The sequence below is a fragment of the Trematomus bernacchii genome, unplaced genomic scaffold (genome assembly GCF_902827165.1).
Source record: "Trematomus bernacchii unplaced genomic scaffold, fTreBer1.1, whole genome shotgun sequence".
Classification (NCBI taxonomy): Eukaryota; Metazoa; Chordata; class Actinopteri; order Perciformes; family Nototheniidae; genus Trematomus; species Trematomus bernacchii.
This window is the reverse complement of record NW_022988043.1, coordinates 1,564,332-1,585,781: the sequence shown is the minus strand read 5'-3', so window position 1 is coordinate 1,585,781 and position 21,450 is coordinate 1,564,332. Positions and strand designations below refer to the sequence as shown.

Genomic DNA, 21,450 nt, shown 5'->3' with positions numbered 1-21,450 from the left:
TTACAGCATACCTCAGAAAATACACAGATGTAAATAAAGGAATGCATGATATTAGTCATTGTCATTGTGCCTGATCCCCATACTTATACCACTATAGATATCTAAATGTGGTGTTTTTGACCATAAACACATAGCGCACAGTTCAGACATACACATTTATAGCAGCACTAATGTTCTGCAATACATACTGTACATGCTTCCCTTTTCTTTTCTTTTTTATATACATTTTGGTTAAAGATGCTTACAAATGCTCTCAAATATTCTTCAATGACAACCTCAACCTTCACCTGAGTTCATCACCACAAAAGCAAAACTCACTTTTAATTTGTTGACAAATCATCCTAGCTGTGAAGACGGCCATACACACGCTAGGAAAATCCCCTCGTCTAATGTTGTATGCATGCCTTGGCCGCCTTGAAACTCTGAGTGCTATCCTGTCTATTGCTTCTGGAGGGGATGAAGAGAAGGTTTGTTTTTATCTCAAGGTTCTCCATAGCTGGCGGGCTTGCAAGCGGTGCAGTAGTAGTGCAGTTTCCTGTGTGTGTGTATGTCTGTCTGCGTACGTCTGTGTATGTCTGCAAGTGGGTGCACACAAGTTGTATGGGTTCAGTGTGTGTGTGCACGTATGTCTGCGTGCATGTCTGTGTGTGTCTGGAGAGAAGCCTGTATCGTCCTGAGCAGAACAGCTTGGTGGAGAGCAGCGATCAGAGCCACGTTAGGGTCGGAGAGGAGGAGAGGGTGAGAGGCGATGATAAATGGCTGGGGCACACTAGCAGAAATTAGTGGAGCCGTATGCAAAGCTGTGGCGTTTTGTTTGATGTGAAACAAAAGGACCACCATGACAAAAGTGCCTGCCAGCCTGCACAGCAGGACAGCAGCCCTCAGGACATACACCATCGTCACTAAGAAAATGTGTGTGTGCGCTTGCACATGTGCATGCGAGATGGTACACACTGGCTTGTGCGTGTATGTGGTAATGCATGCATGGTGCCGTTTTCTGTTCCCGTCTATATTATGTATATTATCTCTCTCTATGTTTTTGTGCTTTGCTCGTAATGACAGACAATGCCTAGCCCTTTGTACGCCGTGAAAAGGCACGGTTTCCTTCTCAATACAGCTACAGCATATTTGCTCTATTAAGCAGCTGAAATATAGACGTCTAATTTCTTTGTGAATGAATAGGAATCTTAGAGAGCCGATCTCTTCTTAACATAAGGATGTAAATTGAACTGTTTAAATGTCACGGCTAGCAAGCTGATTTGATTTGAATTGATTTGCTTGTTTCTGAAAAAAATACCTCTTTTGCCAAACCCTAGCTGCGCTGGCTGCCACAGATAGACCAAGGTCTTTCTTCCCACCTCAACAACACATTGTAGGGCTTCTGAATTCTTCTATCTGCTGTGATTATGTACAAATGGCCTTCATTTGCCATCCATTTCAAAGCTGTAGTGCTGCATTGTGACTAGAGGCAGATGACGCAGACCAAATTACAGCGGGTTTGCTGTCTGAAAAGGATACTCGCACAATAGGCTTTGTGAAGTATTCCCTTCAATACGTCGCCATTATTCTCACCTTTGTTGGTGTTTCTCTCTATGTTTCAGGAGCATCTTTGGTTTCTAGATTACATTCGTGGTGTTGGTAAGGAGGGGGGAGGGGGAAGGGGGGGTTGGAAATACTTTACTCACCTCTTGTCTTTCTTGTGCTATTCCTTCAATATTAAGGGAAATTGTTTTTGTGTGAGATTCCAATTTTGCTGTTTGCTGCATTTTTTGATTTCCTTCATTATTAATTCTGTCTTATTGTATTGGTGAACAGTTGCCAGACAATCTAGCTCTTGGAACATAAAGACTGTCTGTTGATGTTTTTGGTTTATTATTAAACCAAAAACATACATTCCTCTTACCGGTATATATAACTGCTTTCCTTTCTCAAGCTTGCTGTTTCATAATGTCGCAGTGAACCGAAATGAAGCAGTTAGGCAGCATAAAATTGTTATAGTTGGCAGGAGGATGACATGCTCAATACATGGGTGGATCCCTTTGATTTGTCCTGTGAGTTATCCTCCTTTATGATGTGTCCTATTTGCTGCTAGCACCTTCCTGTCCTCTGATTTTCTGATGCGAAACAACAACTTACTAGCTAGTCAGAAATCATTTTATCAATGAACAAAACGGATTTTAGAAGGGTTTACAGGTTACCAAAATATCAGGCAACCGTTTTCTACAAAAACTATGTAAATAGATGTAAGGTGCTGAATATATGTAATAAACAGAATGTAAATAAGTCTCTATATTTCCCTACAGTTTTGGTAGCATCCTGTACATACCACTACATCCACAACCGGCTAACTTCACTGTCTACATTCATGTCAGGAATAGTTCTGAGGGAAATGATTCACCTTGTGTTCAGTGTTTTAACCACTGTTTTGCTGAACTTGTGTAAGGAGTACTGCAGGTATAGCAAAAAAACACCTATATGTTACAGTTCATGTGTTTTTTTTCTTGTTTCCCTAACTTTTGTAATCAAGCATTAGACAGGCCTTTTGAGACATACGTAGCCAACAAACAAGTTTTTATTTACACACTATTATATAGCTATGGGGATATATGGGATAAACTCTCCTAAAGTTTACTCGGCAGCTGAGAAACAGACATGGAGTTGTGGCTCTGACGTAGGAAAGGTCAATACGCTTCAGGATCACTTGCATTACATCATGGTTTCCACCATCAGTTAGAAGAATCCCTCTTTGTCTCTTTACATTTCTTTGATTGCTTTTACAGTAAACCCTTCTCCTTTTGTCTTTGCTCCACAATGGTTTGAGACACAGCTGACCATTTTTTTCATTACCAGTTCAGTAAGTTGTCTATTATTTTCTGATTACAGAGAGAAAAGTAGTAATCAGTCTCCCGATCGCCCAGTTATCTTGTACATAATTAAGTCATGTACTACTTCTAATTGGTCTGTGATAGCTTCTGATTGATACCAGTTTCAGACTGCGGTTTATGAGGGCATTTGTTAATGTCAGCTGTTCCTTTTGAATGGTATTTCTTCTCTAGTCCTTGGTCTGACCATCCATGGATTTAAACGGTCGAGCTCGCTTTCACCAGGTCGTCACGGTTACCCGATCTTCTCTTTCATTCCTCAATACACACACATGTTGCCATAGTGACATAATTGAAAATCATTACACCTCAAACAAGTATTGTTGAGTTGACTATTCATAAGTCTCCTCTCACCTTTTTGTCTTTTCTCCTGAGTGAAAAGGAAGTGAAAAATCCATCTGTCCTCAGTGCATCATTCTGCAAAGGCTCTTTTTAATCTCTCTTGTCCAGCCCCACCCACCCCACACCCCACTGACTCAACACAGGGGTCTTTCTTGCTACTTTTGTGATATAAGAAGCCAAGCTGAAGTTCATCTGAGTTCAGTGAAATCTTAAGGGATTCATCATTACATATTTACTGGCTGAGGCTGATCTTGCTGTAAGGTTCTACCCCCGTCCCATTGATCTAGTGCGCATGTTCACTCCCGAGGTTAAGGGACGTGCTTCCATTTGCATAAGGCCCTGGGCAAGGTTCTTTCCACCATTGATTGGCCTGTCCATGAGCGCCCCGTGCCTTCTCACATTGATCACTTTGTTTTTTCCCGGAGACAGTGCTACCCAGAGTTCAGCTGCAGCAGCTCCGGCATTTCAGACCTGCCGGAGGAAGAGACCGAGAGGAAGAAGGGGAAAAGAAAAAGAGAGCACCAGAGAAGTACCATTCAGAGGGGATAGATGGAAAACTTTGGAGATAATATCTTAACAATTTTGCATATCTTCCCTTCGAATTTTGACGCATAAACTGAAAAAGTAAAACCCAGTTTCACCCTGCCACCCCTGTGTCTTAACGGCTTCAGCCTGTGTTTCCCTGAGCTAGGTTTCTGAAGAGTAAACACATGCATATATGCACCTAATCAGATTTACAATGAAACACACAGGACACTCGGCACACACAGACAAACATTAGCATTTCCACTCATACCTGAATTGCGGCAATATTGAATAGCCCTCCTTCCTTCCTGTTTATTCTCACCCTCTGCTTCAACCCTGCTTGAATCAGAATGCTTTAGAGAAAACTCTCCTCTCACCATGCTGTCTTTCACTTTGTTTTTCCCCCCCTCCTCTTGCCTGTTTCCACTCTTTTACCAACACTGTCTGCCTTTTAGCTGCTCGGACAATCTTCCCTCCCTCCAGCTACCCGCTTGGTTGCTCTCTACCATATTGTATTCAAAAATCAATGGTAATAAAAGTTTTTTTTAACCATAATCTATATGCATCTGGTACAGTATGCTTATATAAGATGTGCACAATAGAGATTGAATACTTTTTTTGCATATTCTTAAATATACAGAGGCAGTAATGAAAGGAAACTGACCCTTTTCAGACTTTCACCAATTTAACTCAGAACTGTCTTTCTATTTACCAAATCAGCGATCATTACATGAAGGCCTATGTGTTTGCGTTTTATTTGTGCATATGGGCCATTGCGTATTTATCCAGCATGGCGTCTGTGGCGGCGCTAGGCTCAGACTCCCATGATGCACCTCCTCTCTTTGTCTGCCGTGTGAGAGCAGCGTGCGGCTTTGTCTGCCTCTCTCGTTCCTCTCGGCTCGTTGCCTCAGAGGCAAGGTCTCGCTCCTTTCCCTCTCCTCTACTTCACAGCGCTCTCACTCTTTCATTCACTCTTTAAAACCCATTGTCGTTCGCTGTCTTTACCCTTCTTTCTTAATTCGGAACGAAACTCCACTTCACTCATTCTTCCTTTGCCACTTGCCCTTGTGTTCTAAAATCTGATCACCCCTCCCTGATGATGTGGTCGATCCCGCACCCCTCTGAGTCTCTTTGGCCATCGTCCTTCTGTCTTGCCACTTATGTGTAAAGTTACCTTTTCTCAGTTTCTGGCTTTTTGTCTCGTGCAGTCGTACGGGGTCTTACACCTGTTCTTTGTTCTTCCTCTTAGCTTCCGATAAACAACACGCTTTTTTCCCTTCCCTCTCTTAACCTGAACTTCCCATCGGCTTTCTTCATTTTATGATGTCTTACTCCGTTCCTTGACTTGAGACTGACTTCCCTTCTGTGTCTAATTCACGTTCTTTCTTAAATCCTGCTTTTTTTTTTAAATAGCGTCTCTGTTCAAGACCACCACTTTTCTCCATTTTGTTCTCCTTCTCACAGTCTCCATTCAATATTCGTCACTGAGGTGCTGTTTACTTATTTTTTGTAAATCTGCTGAACAGTAATCTTAATCTGAATGTTTAATACATTATCATTTAAATGTGAAATTATTTATAAAAATGCTGCAGATGCAAGAGGCTTACAATCCTTTAACAAGTATCCTCATTTGGTCTCTTTTATTAAGAAGCTGTCACATTTTGTCCTTTTTTCCTAATATCATCTTGCTCTAACTTGCCCTTTATTCCTGATCTCTCGTATTCGATGTTCTCACTGTGGTATTTCCATGATTTCACCTGCTGTGTCTGGGTGTGTCAGCCGGTTACGACCTAGGTCACCTTCACCAGAGAGGGAATAGGAGCGGCTGACGTGAGGTTTGAATGTGGGGTAGATGACATGTTGACAGCTCAAATGAATCGCTCGTCACATGTCATTTTTTTATCCTTCCCTCCGCTTGTTAATTCTTCTATAAGAATACATACAATATACAAAATGAATCTTAAGGACATACGGGGCTGCAATCATCAATGCAACAATTCAATTCAACACTTTCAGTTCAGTTTGCTTCTCTGTGTTTTTCTACACTGTGAATGGTCTCATTCTTCGGTGGATGTAGGAAGAATAAGTCTTAGGAATTGAATGGAAAGTGTCGCTCCTGAATAGCTGTGAGGAACAGCGAGGCGGATCCTGGTGCAAATGTCAGTGAACTCAGTGACTTCAGGGTTGAAGTTTAAATCCTCTGCTTCTCTCATCTTCTGTCTTCCTTTCCCATTTTTCCTAAAACTCTGGATCTCCATCCACGCCCGCCTCCTTCACTCTCTGCTCTCTGGTTTTCAATGCTTTTTAAAGTTCATTGAATGCAGTGGTGGGATTCTGCGGTTTATCTCGCCTTCCTCCAAACACTTATCACCACGGTCACAGCATTCTTTTAGTGTGTTTTATAAAGAATTTCTCAGTGTCAATGCATCACCTGCAGACTGAGCCGTTTATTTCCTGCACATATCTCCAGTGTTAACGTGGAAAAACATAGCTGAGGAAAAACAGGCAATTCCACAGTCACTTCCCATTTCCTGCACTTTAAGCTTGAAATACCCCATATTGGCCATTCAGCTGATCTATACCCAACGATATAGCCTCCGATACTTATGGAAAGCTGAATTTGAATCCTTTATGGCTATTTCTTTCCATGGGTGTGTTTTAGTTATGTACCTGCAGTAAAACCTATTTAATTTTTTAAGCCTGGAAAGCTGACAGTGAAAAGAGATGAACTGTTTTATGTGCCATTTTAAGGCTTTATGTGCTGTGAAATACGATGGGGGTTATGAAAGAGCAGAAGGAAGGGAGAGAGAGGAAGGGAGAAGGAGAGCGAGCAAGAGACTCCTGGTGTGGAGCAGCCTTTGATGTGTTAGCTGGCTTGGAGCTGAATGTGGAACTCACTGAAGGGAAGGCCTTGTTTCATAGTGGGAATACGAAGCTGTCCGAGTAAAAGAAAAAAAGAAAACACATATAAACAAATGCTTTTTTTTGATGCATTCATGTTTGTGTACACATTTCTATCTTTAAGCATGAGTGTGCATTTTGCTCCAACAGCTAGTTTGTTGTCCCAGTCATGTCACTCATTAGTTTGTGGTTCATGTTAAGATCTCTTAGCAGGCCGCATTGGGTGGCTCACTAATTCGCTGTGTGTGTGTGTGTGTGTGTGTGTGTGTGTGTGTGTGTGTGTGTGTGTGTGTGTGTGTGTGTGTGTGTGTGTGTGTGTGTGTGTGTGTGTGTGTGTGTGTGTGTGTGTGTGTGTGTGTGTGTGTGTGTGTGTGTGTGTGTGTGTGTGTGTGTGTGTGTGTGTGTGTGTGTGTGTGTGTGTGTGTGTGTGTGTGTGTGTGTGTGGTGTGTGTGTGTGTGTGTGTGTGTGTGTGGTGTGTGTGTGTGTGTGTGTGTGTGTGTGTGTGTGTGTGTGTGTGTGTGTGCATCCCTGTCTCATATATATTCTCCCTTCCTATTAGATGGCTTCACACCCGACGATTCCTCTGGACTCCACTGACATCGGCTTTCATGCATGGCCTGCCTGCCTCTCTCCCTCTCCGCCTCTCACTTTCTCGCTCTCTCGGCCTCGAACATTAGAAACATCTTGGTCGTGTCAAGACATCTTTTAGCCCCCCCCCACCCTCACTCCACCACCAGCCAGCTCACATGTACAATACACCCCCACCCCCCATACCCGCTCCTTAACGTCCATCCCTTCTTCCTCCCATGCTCCCTTCACCCCTCTCCTTCCTTGCCCCAGTGTCTCCCCTCTACCACCTTGCTCACCCACCCCCACCCTGTGCCTTCCACATGTGATGCCACTTCTCCAATGAACCCAGCTTCTTAACCCCCACCCCTCCCTCTCTCTCTTTTTTCTGGACCCGCTCCTGTATCTGTTTTTGTGGCTATGCCTGGGTAGTTGATTTGGTCTGATTTCTCTTTGATGAAAACACTAGGGGGCACTGCCTGTCCTTTGTTACCCCTTTCTTTCCCTTAGCAGGCATTGAAGTGTGTATTTTTGTGTGCATGTGTTCTGAGTGTGTTGGTCTTCCCGTGCATGTGCTCCTGTTTGTTTGTATTTTGTTAAAAAGCAGTCCCTTGTCTGTAATGGATGACACAGATCTGCATGCAGACAGGCAGGCAGCAGGTCTCTGGTGGTCCTTACCCCCCTGTCCCCACTTCCACTCCCTGTTTCTGTACGGTGAACCCAGGGGTGTAGGTTAATGAAAAGGGCTCGGACCACCGAGAGGAGCGACAGTCATCTCCCAGACACCTCTGCTCACCTCCAGCCCTCTGAGACCCTTTCTCCATGACAGGCCTCCTCTCCCTTCCTCTCTCCCCACGCTGGCCCTCCTTCCCCTGGGTCACACTGCGTTGTCTGGCTGCCCGTTGCCCGCAAAACATAGTTCACCCAGCGTGGCATAGACAAAGAAAGATAAACTAAAAGAAAGCTTGTGGCATTTCTTGAGTGGCTGAGAGTTTCTGTGTCTGAGAGCGGATGCCCTCTTCGTATAAAAGGATAGGGATAGAGACAGGGGACATTTGATCCAGAGAGGATGCAGACCTTTTGTCTTTACTCTACTGGCTGACCACCTTCATGTTGTCACATCAGAGCTATTTTATGTGCATCTTTTCTATAAACTAAATCTATACAATACAATTAGTGGTCATTCTCACCCTCATGTATCCTTAAGTTTGCTAATGAACCTGATTATTTCTGAAGGAAACTTTGAAATATTGATTTGTTTTGGGATTTTTTTTTTGTGGTAAGCAGACAGCTGATGAGGGGTGTTTGATAGCGCTAATTGGCAGCTCCCGTCCATGCAGTGTGTGGTTGGTGGTGGGTTGGGGCTGGGCGAAGTGAAGCGCTGCTATTGTTTAGAGGTGTCAAATCCAACACAGAACAAAGAGGATGGGAGAAATGTGCTGTGCTCGCCTATCAGTGTGCTGAAAGCAGCTTAAGTACACACACTCACACACACGCACGCACACAAATATATACTATATATATATATGTATGAATGCACATGTGTTCGTCCATCTACACACATACACACGCACATCAGCACATTACCTGGAGTCACACCCCGCCAGCGTTAACTCACACTGACATGCACACACTCATACACACAGAAACACCCACCAGCGCACTCATGCACACTCATAGACAAACAGCCTGAAAATGACAAGATAATCACCACATTCAAACTTACCTTCGGCTCTGGGTAAATGCCTTTCTCTGAGATAAACTAATAAATATACTGTTTTCTTTTCAAATGTTCTCCACTGAAGGCCCTAATTACCATACGCTGACAAAGACCTGACAGAGGTGTTAGTTAAAAAGGTAATTTGACTACAAGTAGGAGTTTGGGTTGGGAAAAGGGTCAGTGTGCTTTACCCCCCCAACACCCCCCCCATCCGCCTCTCTCTTTAATGGTTTATTCACGCTTTTCGAGGACTTTTTGCATGATTGACTGACAAGGTCTTTTTCCGAAATAGCATCTTCAGTAATGAGAAATAATTGACTCCCTAATCAAAAAAAGGGTTCATGGAATCCACAAACCCAACTGTAATCTTCTGTGGCATTTCCAGCAGAATTGACAGTCCTCATAGCTTCAGGCTCTATACCACTTTGATTTAATTGCTTTTTTTTTTTTTTTACCAGATTAATAATATACTTTATACTGAATGTTGTGTGTGTGTCCTGTATGTGCTTTTGTGTTTGTGTGTGAGATTTCCTCAACCTCCTCTCAGGCTTTGTTTTTAATCAATAATATCACTTGAAAAGCACTTCAGCTGTGTAATTCTTTTTTGTAGACTTTTTACATTGAATTCATTAAGGGATTCGCTTTGGTAATTTCATTATTTACTCAAAAGTATATTGATGTGGTTGTTGTACATTATTTTTTAATAAACTACAGGATGAAATGTTGCAAAGAATAACAAAAGTACATTATTACTTGAGGGTGCCGTCATGTTTTATTATTATTTTATAAAATATAGTGTCTACTTTAAAAACGGCTTAACAAAGATAATAATAATAATAATAATGATTATTTCTTATTATTACAATTATTATTATTATTAGTTAACTAGTATTACAATTAGTAATTCTATTTACCTATTTTAATATCAGTGTGCCGTGCTTAATTAATCCAAACATTATTTTATTACTTTTTGATTTTTTTTTTAACCTGGAATAAAAACCCAAAGTTTCTTAAAATAGTTTAAAGATATGAAATAAGATCTTTTTTATCCAAAGATATAAAGGAAAATTCGTTTTTTACTTTTTTTTGTGGTGTATCAAAACAATCTGAACTGGAACTGTTTTGTTTCCGTCTGTTAAAATGGCTAATTCATTTGATTTTTTTCCTTATATCCTACATAAGTATTTTTCTAATAATTTTGTCGTATGTCCTGAATAATTTAGACAATATAATAATTGTAAGTAAGTGTGCCTTGAGAACGGAAACGTTTTTACAAGATGGGAAAAATTAACTTGTAGCTTCCTCCAGCCTGTCCGATATGTAATATGGCCTCAGCCGCTTCTCCCTCTAATTTCTTTCTGACTCATCCTTCCTCTCGTTAAAAAGCTGTTTTAAATCATGGCTAGTGGCAATGAGAAGTTAATTTCAGATTGTTATATTTCCATTAATTTCAGTTGGCCTTCTATAGTTTCCCCTCCCTCTCCTTTCTTTCAGTACAGGGGGATCGCAGGGCCTGTTTTCTTTTTTTTCTCCTTGTTCCTGGGACTCTTTCTTCTCTCTTGCCCCACAGCACAGGAGACGAGCAAATATGAAGGAGTAGAGTTGATAGCTGAAAAGAGGAACGCTCTTTTTCACTTTCATTAGCACTGTCTTTTACCCCTCCTCCCCTTTCTTTTTTCCCCCAATTTTTTTTTCTATGTCCATGAGCGGCTTCTTAACCAGAGATGGGTGGAGTGGCCCTGGAAGTTTAAACAAAACACCTCCCCTGAGAATCCAACTCCTTCAGCCCTAAAGGGACACACAACGAAAACACACACACACTCGCACACACCTGATTTGCCAGTACTGTGCAGAGCAGCAGGCGCCTCCAGATTTGTTGTTTTCGTTTAATTTTCCTTCTCTTCTCCTCCCTCATTCACAGCTAAGGTGAAAAAAAGTCCACTGAGATTTTTGGTAGATTCTGCTATTAGCAGGCTCCACCTTTTCAAAACACTTACAGTAGCTGGACTTCATGTGTTGATTTGTGCAGCCCGAAAGTTAATTTGTCAGCAACAGTGATGTACTTAAAAAAACAACAACTAATGGGCATGTCTTGATAATAACAAGAAAAGTGAAAAAAGTCACACAATAGTTCAAATTTAGCTCTACTTCACCTCCTCACAAATTTAGAAGAACCGAGTGAAAATTCCACATCATAGCTTGTTGAAATGTTCTCACTGTACCCCAATTTAGAAATGTTGGCTTGGATACTAACTGTGCGCTCAGTTAGTACAAGGAATCAGTGTGTATCAGCCCCTAAGGCTGTGTGTGTCTTTGTGTGTGCGTCTCAGAAATGGACAGCAGTACCCGATGGATATTTAACACATTAGCTTTGGCAGAGCTGAGAGTGGTGTGAAAACACACTGATTTCCTAAGTGGCAATCATATCAGCCTCGCCTTTAGAGAGGCAGCAGAGAGCAAACATCTGTGTGTGTGTGTGTGTGTGTGTGTGTGTGCGTGTGTGTGTGTGTGTGGGGTGCGTTTGTGTGTATGTGTGTGTGTGTGTGTGTGTGTGTGTGTGTGTGTGCGTGTGTGTGTGGGGTGCGTTTGTGTGTATGTGCAAACTGGTGTTTTTATTATTTGTGGGTATGAAACACAAGAATAAACTGAGCTTTTATTATTGCTTTACTTTGGCTATAACTCATAATATTTTTTAAACTTTTATTTAGTTCAATATGTTCTCTTTCGTCTTGTGTTTTTTGATAACAATTTATTTTCACGTTTTACTTTATTGCACTACAGTTTTATTTGATGTTTTACATTTTTCCAACTCTCTTTCTACCTGTGTCTTTTCTTTCTGCATCGCCCTCTTCCTCTCCTAGCTCAGGGTTTCATTGTTTGCGGCATCAGCCTGCTCTGCATGTGTGTGTCTCTCTTCGCCTGTCAGGAGTAAGCTGTCTCCTCCCTGCTAGGGTTCAGGAACCACTTGGTTCTCCCCGCTGTCAGTATCACCCTGAGTTACGACACAAAGGTCTCAGCCTCCTCCTCCACCCACCCTAGTTAGGCCCACTCGCTCACTCCCTCCCTCCGTCAGTCCCGTTCTCCCTTGCCCTATCCATCCTCGTCTCCAGCCGAGAGTCACCCATCCGAAACTATGTTAAAACAGGGTCATCCCCCGGCGTGCACTTAAAGGCTGTCCCTTTAACCTGCTCTGAAATACTTACGGCTATTATTATAGCTTATAAATCATTAAGAAAGTTTAATTATACGAACATTTCATGGTGGAAATGTGCAAGCTGACACATGGGAAGGGGAATTTAATGGGCCAGCAAGTCCCAGCACCGTGAGGGAAAATATTGAGGTTAGGTTTCTATTTTACAGCATTGCCGGAGGGTTGGGAGACAGGGAGAAAGACAAGATCGGAGCACTTTCAGAGTGAGAGAGGGAGAGAAAAGGCAAAAGGAGAGGATGAGGCCTAGCCTGTATCCAATGCGCAAAAGTAACTTTCTCTCTACACTCTGTAGACCAAAGCTGTTAATATGGCCAGTTGATTTGGGAATGATGAAGACATTGCCCAGCGTACCTTGTGCTGGTTTTCTTAACTAAGATGTATTCTAATTAACACAAGACTTTAATTAGTCGCCTTGCCGTAATTTCACTTCGTTAAGGAATGCTGCCTAATTAGAAATTAACATTTGGAGAATTTCTGTAATTGCTATCGCCAAACATTAGATTAACATCCCTAACTGCTAATGTTACAAAACTTCCAGTGTCCACTTTCTTAATTGTGTCAATATCATTTCAATGTGAACATTATAGGGGTTTTAATTCGGCTTGAGCAACAGCTACCAGTCTTTTCAGTGCAACAGAAATGTAAATTGATCAAACTGTTGGGAGTTAATATCATTAACACATTCTGCAGATGCTAATTAGAAATTAATTGAATTCTGTTGTGATAACTGTAAAATATAAAATGTTGTTTTACATATGAGCATCTGCTTTCACTATTTGGTCTTTGGATTGGAATGAAATGTCTTGACAGAGTTCCGTCATGTGCAAACCAATAGGAATAGGGACTTTATTACTATTTTATTATGATACGTCACCAGCGGGAAGGAAACATTGATGTGTTCTGATCCTGTGTATAATTGTGGAGAGAGATTTGTTTAGCTACATAGAGAACTTTGAATAAATAAAGAACATTTTTTATATAAAAATGTGAATTCATGATTGCACATTGTCGCATTCCCAAACCAAAACCCTCTCTCAGAAAAACACTCACTCAATTTTGTCTTGAGTTAACTAAATCCATTGTGTAGCTTTGCACAAGGCAGGTATTGTTTTTGAGCAGTCCCTTACCCACAACCCTGTGTGTCCCTCCCTCCCTCCCTCCCTCCCTCCATCCCTTCCTCCCTGCCCTCTCTTTCTCCTCCATTCTCCCTTCCCGTCTTCCTCTTGTTTTCCATGCGGGCACAAGCGGGGCGCAGCACCCGCAGCCGGCAGGTTTCCTGGCACGCCGCTCCTTATCCTCTGCCTTTTGTTTCCACTAGTGGACAACCATTCTCCACTTCTGCTGTGTCAGTAAATATTTATTGGCCTTCCTTTTCCTCACCGCCCCCACTTGTTGGTGTGTATCTGTCTGCTGTATATATATGTGTGTGCATGTGTCTGTCTGTGTGTGCGTGTGTGGTTATACACACAGAATTCTCTGCAACACGTACAGAGACATACACCACCTCCCACAAGCCTGCGTCCTGTGCTGTCACTCACACAATTCGGCAATGCCCCCTCCTCACCCTTTCAAATCTCACCCTGTCTCTCCGCCCATCATCCTCCCTTTCTTTCTCACTGTCTCATCTTCCCTCCATCGTGCATGTGGCAAACAGTCGTGACAGGAAAGAGGAAAGAGAGGAGGAAGTTATTGCAGTTTTCTCCTGCTCTTTCCCTCTCGCTCTACACCCTCACCGTGACCAGAGTTCATGAGCTGGAGAGTCAGAGGGGAAAAAACCCTGTAAATGCATGTGACCTCAGTGAGCAGAACCTCGCTACACTCCCACAACACTGATAGATGCACACACACAAACACACTCCCTCTTGCTCCCTAAGGCCCTGTGGCCTCGTGCTAGAGAGGGCTTCCTTCCTGCGGTTAAGACAAAGGAAGCTGGGGACCGACAGGGGACCTGGGACCGCTGCTTCAAAGCCACAGGAAGCGCTGGTGTTGTCTCTTCCTGTGGAGGGTGTCGGAGCGTGGGGGGGCAGCTGCCTGTGTTTTCACAGCCAGGGACGAACAAGGATGAGTGTGTTTTGTGTGTGTGTCCGTGTGTCACAGGCAGTGTAGGTAGAGTGGCTGAACACGATGCACTCCCACTCCTTTCCCCCCTCTCTGACCTGAGATCAATTGCCAGCAACATACAGCCATACACAGACAATGTAGAATCAGAGAGACAGCACACTAGGATCATCAACTCAACCACTGTTTATCCATAAGTCTATTGTCCTCATTGATTTATGGTGGAAGAAAATCACTGCCAGAGCATCAGCCAGCTTTTATGTTTGTTTTTTCCAACCCTTGCCACTGCTGACTCTACACATGCTCCCAATGTGTACATGTCTGTGTGTGTTTGTGCTCCTGTTCCAATGTTGGCGTGTAGGGATTTATGGGGGTGTATGTGTTAGTGTGTCCGCGCCATGTGTTCTCCAACCTTCCAGTGTGCACCCGCATACATGTTTGTTTGTTTTTTCTGTGTTCGCCCTGGCTTCTATGATGCTGTCCTCTTACTCTCTGGCAGCAACAGGACAGTTAATCAATCAAATATTTAAGCAGTGCTTCAGTGCTCAGTGGGTAGTCCTAGATTATCTGTGGCCGTTGGCAGTGCATGGCGCAGCCACATTATAAGCCTCGTCTCTGACTGGCATCGTCGCGGGGCGCTTCTCGCTCTCCGTCTCCTCCTTCCCCTTGGCCTCTGCTCAGTCTTCGCTCACTCCCAGTGACGCTGAAAATGTTTTCCTCTGTTTCAATCTCCCTCATTTTTTGTCATTCTCTCTCTAGCCCTTGTTTTTCCTTTTTCTTGTTTGCTGTTCTCTATTTGCATTTTCTCTCTATGTATAATTGTGGCTTTTCACATTGACTATCTGACTGTAAGCAAGGCCCCTCAAAGAGCTCTCATCTTTTATGTCTGTTTCTCTCACTCTGTATTCTTTCTAGGGATAAGTCTGCTTCTCTCCCCACGGGGATCTCCATTGTGGATTACCATTCAGTTTTCTCCCAATTATCTAGTGGCTTTCGCTGCCTTTGACACATAATTATCAAAGGCCTAAATAATTGTCTTTATTATTGCCGGTGTTTAGATGTAGCATCAGCGGAGCAGTCGCGAGCAAGAGAGCGTCACAGGGAGAGGAGAGAAATTAGGTATTTATCTCGACCAGAGATTAGCTTAGCATGCTGTTAAATGATGTCTCGTCGCTGATTCCAACTCCTCGTCCAGATAAATAAACATGATTAATATGCCCCCCTTCCCTCCTTCATGCGCACACCCCACACTTACGTACACAGACACACACCAATCGCATATCACATACATGATAAATACGATTATACACAACAAAAAGTCTAGCAATTAGCTGGCTTTGTGGAAGGAATCGGCTTAAAGCGCTAAACACTGTACTTTGCTGAGGGCCATGTGAGAGGTCAGGTACAAGATACAGGGGTTAGAGAAAAGTCTCTGCATGTGCATGTGAGTGGGTCCAAATGCGTGGGGGATGACTATGCCATAGAGCCTGTGAAAAGCTGGATTATGTAGAAATGTGCCAACGAGGGGGTCAGAAAGCTGTGATGTGTGAAGGTCTCTATAGCAACCAGACCCTATGCAGAGAAGTCAGAAGAAAAAATAGTTTATGAGGAAGAATCAGAGATGAGGGCGGGGGGGGGGGGGGGAAGTGAGAGGGATTTCATAGTTCATCCAGAGTTTGAATGTAAATTGGGTGGGGGTGAACTCAAGGCTGCGTCATCAGTTGTGACTCAGCTTTGTTATCATGGTTCAGAGGAATGTGAACGTGATGTGTATTGCGATCAAACTACATTTGAATCACAGTTTGAGATAGTGTTTCGAAAAAAGGGTGTCAAAAATAGGATGAGAAATGTATTTTAGACCTTTTGTAGCACACTAAATCATGAAGCGAAAAAGGCATTGGTAGTTTAACTGAATCAGAATGAGTCAGCAATGATGCAAAACATAATGAAGTACATCAGACAAGTGATTCAACATTTCATCAAGGTGCTCTATTAAGTAAGGAAACCTATCTTCTACCTTAGGACTCTGGTTTGGACCCTGATGGGACGCATCGTTTCCACTTAAGCTTCTGCTTATGTCTTAAGTGCAGTGAAAGCCCACTCGTGTCAGTTATGCTGTTGTGTAGCCGACCCTGTTGTCTGATCTCCCCTTGAAGAGGGTCAAGGGAAAAGAGTATTTTCCTCTTGGGGAGCATTCATAAATATCCTTTGTTGTGCTCATCTTGCCTGTCTATCGCTCACCTGCTTTTTCTCTATTCTCCCTTCATTGTACAATACTGTTCAAATCCATTCAAATGTCCCTTCTTACAAACCTTTTTCTTGAAATGTTTTATACGCAAGCCTCCCTTGTCCAACCCCCACCTGAACTTTACTCTGCATATCCAGCTGCTTTAGCGTTAAAGGGAAGGCCAGCGGAGAGGCGGCAAATGTCTCAACATCTGTGTGCTGGTTTTAGCTCAACAAGTATTTCCACATGTTTCTCTTCACATCTCCCTGTCCAATACAAGACTGATCACAACAGCTGGCCTTGTTAAAGCTACGGTCTGCGGTTACATAGTGGATTAGCACATTAACATTTTGGATAAAGATAGCTAACACTAATTCACAGGATAACATGGTGTAAAAATAATAACAGGATGAGTCATATGATGAGACTGCTTTACATTGCTGACCACTTGGGAGCATAGGGCCAACTGGTTTGTTAGTCAGCCATGAGGATCACCCACCCTGCAGAGGACACAGACATGCTTATTTTGCTTTCAACATGCAGCTTACCACGGTTGTCATTGTGGCTTGTAAAACATGGGAACCAGTGGTGTCAAAATCATTGTGGTCTTAGGCCACACTGCATAGAGCACTCTCTCCTAAAGTCATTATTTGTCAACCTTATTACCCCAACTGTTACCACAGGCTAACATATGTGTGTAAGCATTGCGGCAACAAGAGCTGTCAGAACAAGTGATTGATATAGCCAGTGCGGGGAGGAGGAGTTCTTTGCTCTTTAATCTTCAGTTGGAGGCATCATCATGAAAACACACTTTGTTTGGTGAGAGTTGCTGATTTATATTCCCCCCTCATTTCAGCAAATATACAACACTGTGAGAGTATCTTTAAATGGCAAATCAAAGATAAAGGTGGTTTAGAAGTGCAAATAAAAACTAGTTTTAGGTTGTATTTCAAAACAACAAAATTAAGTGGAAGTAGCTTTACTTATTAAAATACATCCACAAATGCTGGATCCAATCAATTTGAGTGCAGCAGTTTTAGGATTTTTAAAGGTCTTGTTATCCCATTTTGAAAAAAATCCACCATTTCTCCAGTCACTTGTATGCTTGATGTTAAATTAAGATAATATTATTGCACTGTCCAGACATATCCAACTCCATACAACCCAGCTTCTCTCCTTTCTTACTAGTCTTTCTTTGTACACACTTTAATGTTTGTATGACCGCTGTCCGTCATTCACTTGTGTCTCCTCCAACTTCCGCCTCTGGTGAGCATTGCTCTCATATCTGCTTACATCCATTCTTACTATTTTGTGCAACCAGATACATTCACGAACATGACACACACGCAAACAAAGGCTCCTACATTCTTTAGACATTTTACATGTTTTACAGGTTTGCAGAGGTTTAAATGCTTAGACTTCCTAGGAGGTATTCAATTCTACAAGATGCTAGTGGTGAGCAAAAAGTGACCCACTGTGAATTTGGACAACACACTCTTATACACACACAGTTCACCTTGGCATAGGTGAACAGATGTATTATAGCTCAGTTAGACTTTTAATATCCCAGTGATATTCAGTGAACCGTACACATAAAAAGTTGATTTTCCTTCAAAAGTAAAAATAAATCAGACTCAGATGTTTTAAAGGGCATAAAATAGTAGCAAGTAGAGACCTATTTATCCTCTTGGAAAGTTGAAATGTTCAGTTTTTCTGCTGAGACTTTTAGCAATGTTTTTGACTGGTTTGAATTCATGTGCTTAGCTTTTTCCATGGGCAGTCAGTCCACTGTCTCCTGTTTCCTGGCCTCTGCAAGTAGCCCCTATACTCAGGGACTAGCTCGTTTGGCTAGCGCCAGAAAACAGGACCTTGACTGACACCTCCAGTTTTAAAAGGTTGACTTTGCTAGCCCCACGGGCCCAGTTCTGCCAGAGGAAAGCTTTTCAACCAAGCGTGGATGAGGAGTGAGTACAGAGAGTGTGTGTGTGTTTGTGGTTGTATGATTTTGTGTGAGCAAGCACATGTGTCTGTGAATACATGTGCGGCGTCTGTCTTCTTTTGTTGTCTATCTCTACAGTTTCCCACTTTTTTATGCTTGTCTCTGTCTGCTCTATCCTCCAGCCCAGTAAAGCAGTCTCGTGGAAGCCTTATCAGCTGTATGATGTATGAGTCCTTAGTACCCTAATAGATTCAATTTATCTCTATACACTCCCACTTTAATTTGTCTGGGCAAGGGAGGATATATTCAAATGCCCACCGTCATTGTGATGTACAGCCAACATACATCCAATCTAGCTGGCTGTAGATGGCCATTGTCTGTGAATGTGTATTTGACTGGTAATGTCTCCAGCCATGGCCCATTGTGAGTATCAAACTTCAATTTATAATAGCAACAGCTTAAACCCTCTATGCCTTCCAAAAACCTTAGCTTTGTACACTAGCCTCAGCCCTATTTTGTTTTATTACACTTGGGCTTTGAGGCCAATATTTATCCTATTCTTACATGAAGGCACCCATTAAGCCCTGATATTCCTATCACTTTCTTAGCTTTAACATTATCTTTATCTCCCACTGACTTGCTTGTTTTATTTTCAGGCACTGAACCATAAGCACAATGTTAAGCCCAACAGCAGTCCAGTCGTCCAGAACAAACACACATTTGTCCTTCCTTTAAATGGCATTGAAAGTGATATGTATGGCTTTTGTGCCATGTGTAGATGACCAGGGAATCACCAAACTCAGTCCACAGATTATGCCCGTACCCAGTCCACTAGTATATTTCCCAGCTGCAATAAATGTAAACGATTGTTAACCTATTGTTGCAAGTCCTGTCCTCTTTTCTACCTGTTTTATCTTAAAGCAAAGCCGAGTGAAACTGCTCGTTCCCAAGGCATGCGTACAGTGCTCCTTGGGGTGAGACCAGCGGTGGGGGAAGTCTATTGTAGTGCGGTAACAAGTCCTTTGCGTGACATTTTCCTTGGCGTTGACATTCAGAGGGGAATAGGAAGACGGGCCTGCAGAAGCCACATTCTCTGTGACATGTGAAGGGAAAGGGTATTAAGAATGGGGACAGAGGTATCTGAACGTGCACGGGGAAGGACATTTGCACAGAACGTGACAAGGACACGCTATGGCGGAGCAGCTCTTTCATATTTCTCTTCATAACATTATGCTATACACCAGGTTGTATCTGTACTCCCTGTCCACTGGGCCAGTGCTATCTTAGTCCAGGGAGTAGGCTGACAGTGTATGTTCGACAGGGAATGTTATTAGGAGAGTATCTACTGACACAATAGGTGCGTCATATTACTATTATAGAGGTTATCATACCTCTTACAGTATACAGTTTCTTTGTTGTTCAAATGTTGTCTGAAACAAAACATGTCCTCCTGAACAGTGACTGTCATAAACATTCTGCAAAGATGACTAACACATTTTAAATTTGCTTTTTGTGGCAGATGAATCAGAGGGAAACCGAGGTGAAGGAAAAGGTGTGTGCTGTGGCTCTGAGTGACTCGGCTCACAATATCTGGCTGCAGGAGACCAGCAAAGGCACACAGGACTGGATGCAGCAGGTGAAATGACCACACGTGCAAATACACAAACACAGACTGAAGGCAAACAAAGACACTGCAAACTGTACAGGGATCTATTCCTGAGCTCCCATCTCATCATGTAAATTCACCCAACGGTGAGCGGAGGTCTCTTGGATATTGCTCCTCTCTGATTTCTCCCTGCACCAACCCACTGACCTTCACAAGTACCCCTGACCAACAGCTAGCTTTAGAAGTCATAGAGACCCATTGTTTGCATGTTTTCCCTCGCTGGCTATATATTTATTTTTTAAAACAAGACCCCACTTTTTCTCCCTGGGTGCATGTCAATGAATAACTAAGACGGTCATCTCTCGCTGGTGCGTGTGTATGCGGCCGGGCATGCATATGTGCATGCATGCATGTGTTTATATGTGCTATGTGTGGGTAAGCGTGTGAGATAGAATGCACGTGCACATGTGCATTTGTGTTAGCTTCATTTTAGCACTTGCCCTTTCTGGTGTGACCTCTGCGCCATATGCAGCACCTGGGCTCACTCAGTATGCACATACAGATGAGGACCATCGAAGACCAGAGCTGCTCGAGAGCCAGAGATGCAAATGTCATACACACACACATGCACACACACACACACACACACACTCACTTTATTTGTATAACATCCTCTTTTATATCCCTTGCCTTTTGTTTTTGCTATTTCTGTCATCTCCCATTTCGAAGGACTGTGTGGTTTGTGCGTTGACTGTGTGTGACTTGTTGGTGAATGTGTATGTACTGTATGATAGTTTGAGTGGTGGGGATTCAAGGTTGCACTGGCCCCCTTCTCCTTGTCTGGCATTTCCTATTTTTGATTCATCTAAGGGATGTTCGGGACACAGTATAATTGGAACGTTAAGTGATTTTCTATTTGTGATGATTACCCAGAACAATAAATCTGCAATAACCTTCTTTGTCCAGTCGGAGTTAGGGGACAGGAAATGATTCACTCTCTCTTGTATTCATTAACCCACAGCCATTTTTGGCTGACTTAGAGGAGCTCACCTAATTAAAGGGAATTTTAATACCACAAAAACTTGTATACTACATTCTATAGATTTATTCTGCTTTCAGCCTTGGTTTTGTTCGTCCTCTTTTCCCTAAATTCTTAATTATCAGCCTAAACAATACGTTTTAAGGCTCACTTTTCTAAAAGTGCACTCATTACTGTTTGCTAATTCCAAAACAATGTTCTATGTATTTCTCTTAGGGACCATTAAACTCATTATGTAAATCATTACATAAATTGTATTTAACAACAACATAAAAGTGTGTTTTATCTTATGAACTTCTAACTTTAACTTAATTATCAAAAAGACAACAGTGTGATTCATTTTCCTCTTTCAATCTAGAAAGATAGATAGTAAAAAAATATACTACTGAATAACATTTTCAGTCAAAAATAGTCTAATTATAGTCTAATCAT

General features: G+C 42.5%; 1 protein-coding gene across 1 annotated transcript in view; it reads left to right on the top strand.

The window, feature by feature from the left end:
• The window catches only part of fam172a (family with sequence similarity 172 member A), a 139,846-nt gene that overhangs the window by 72,137 nt on the left and 46,259 nt on the right, over positions 1-21,450 (top strand). Inside the window, exon 9 of the mRNA XM_034117781.1 lies at positions 19,893-20,009. Coding sequence (XP_033973672.1) covers positions 19,893-20,009 — 117 coding nt within the window. The remainder of the gene's footprint in view (positions 1-19,892; positions 20,010-21,450) is intronic.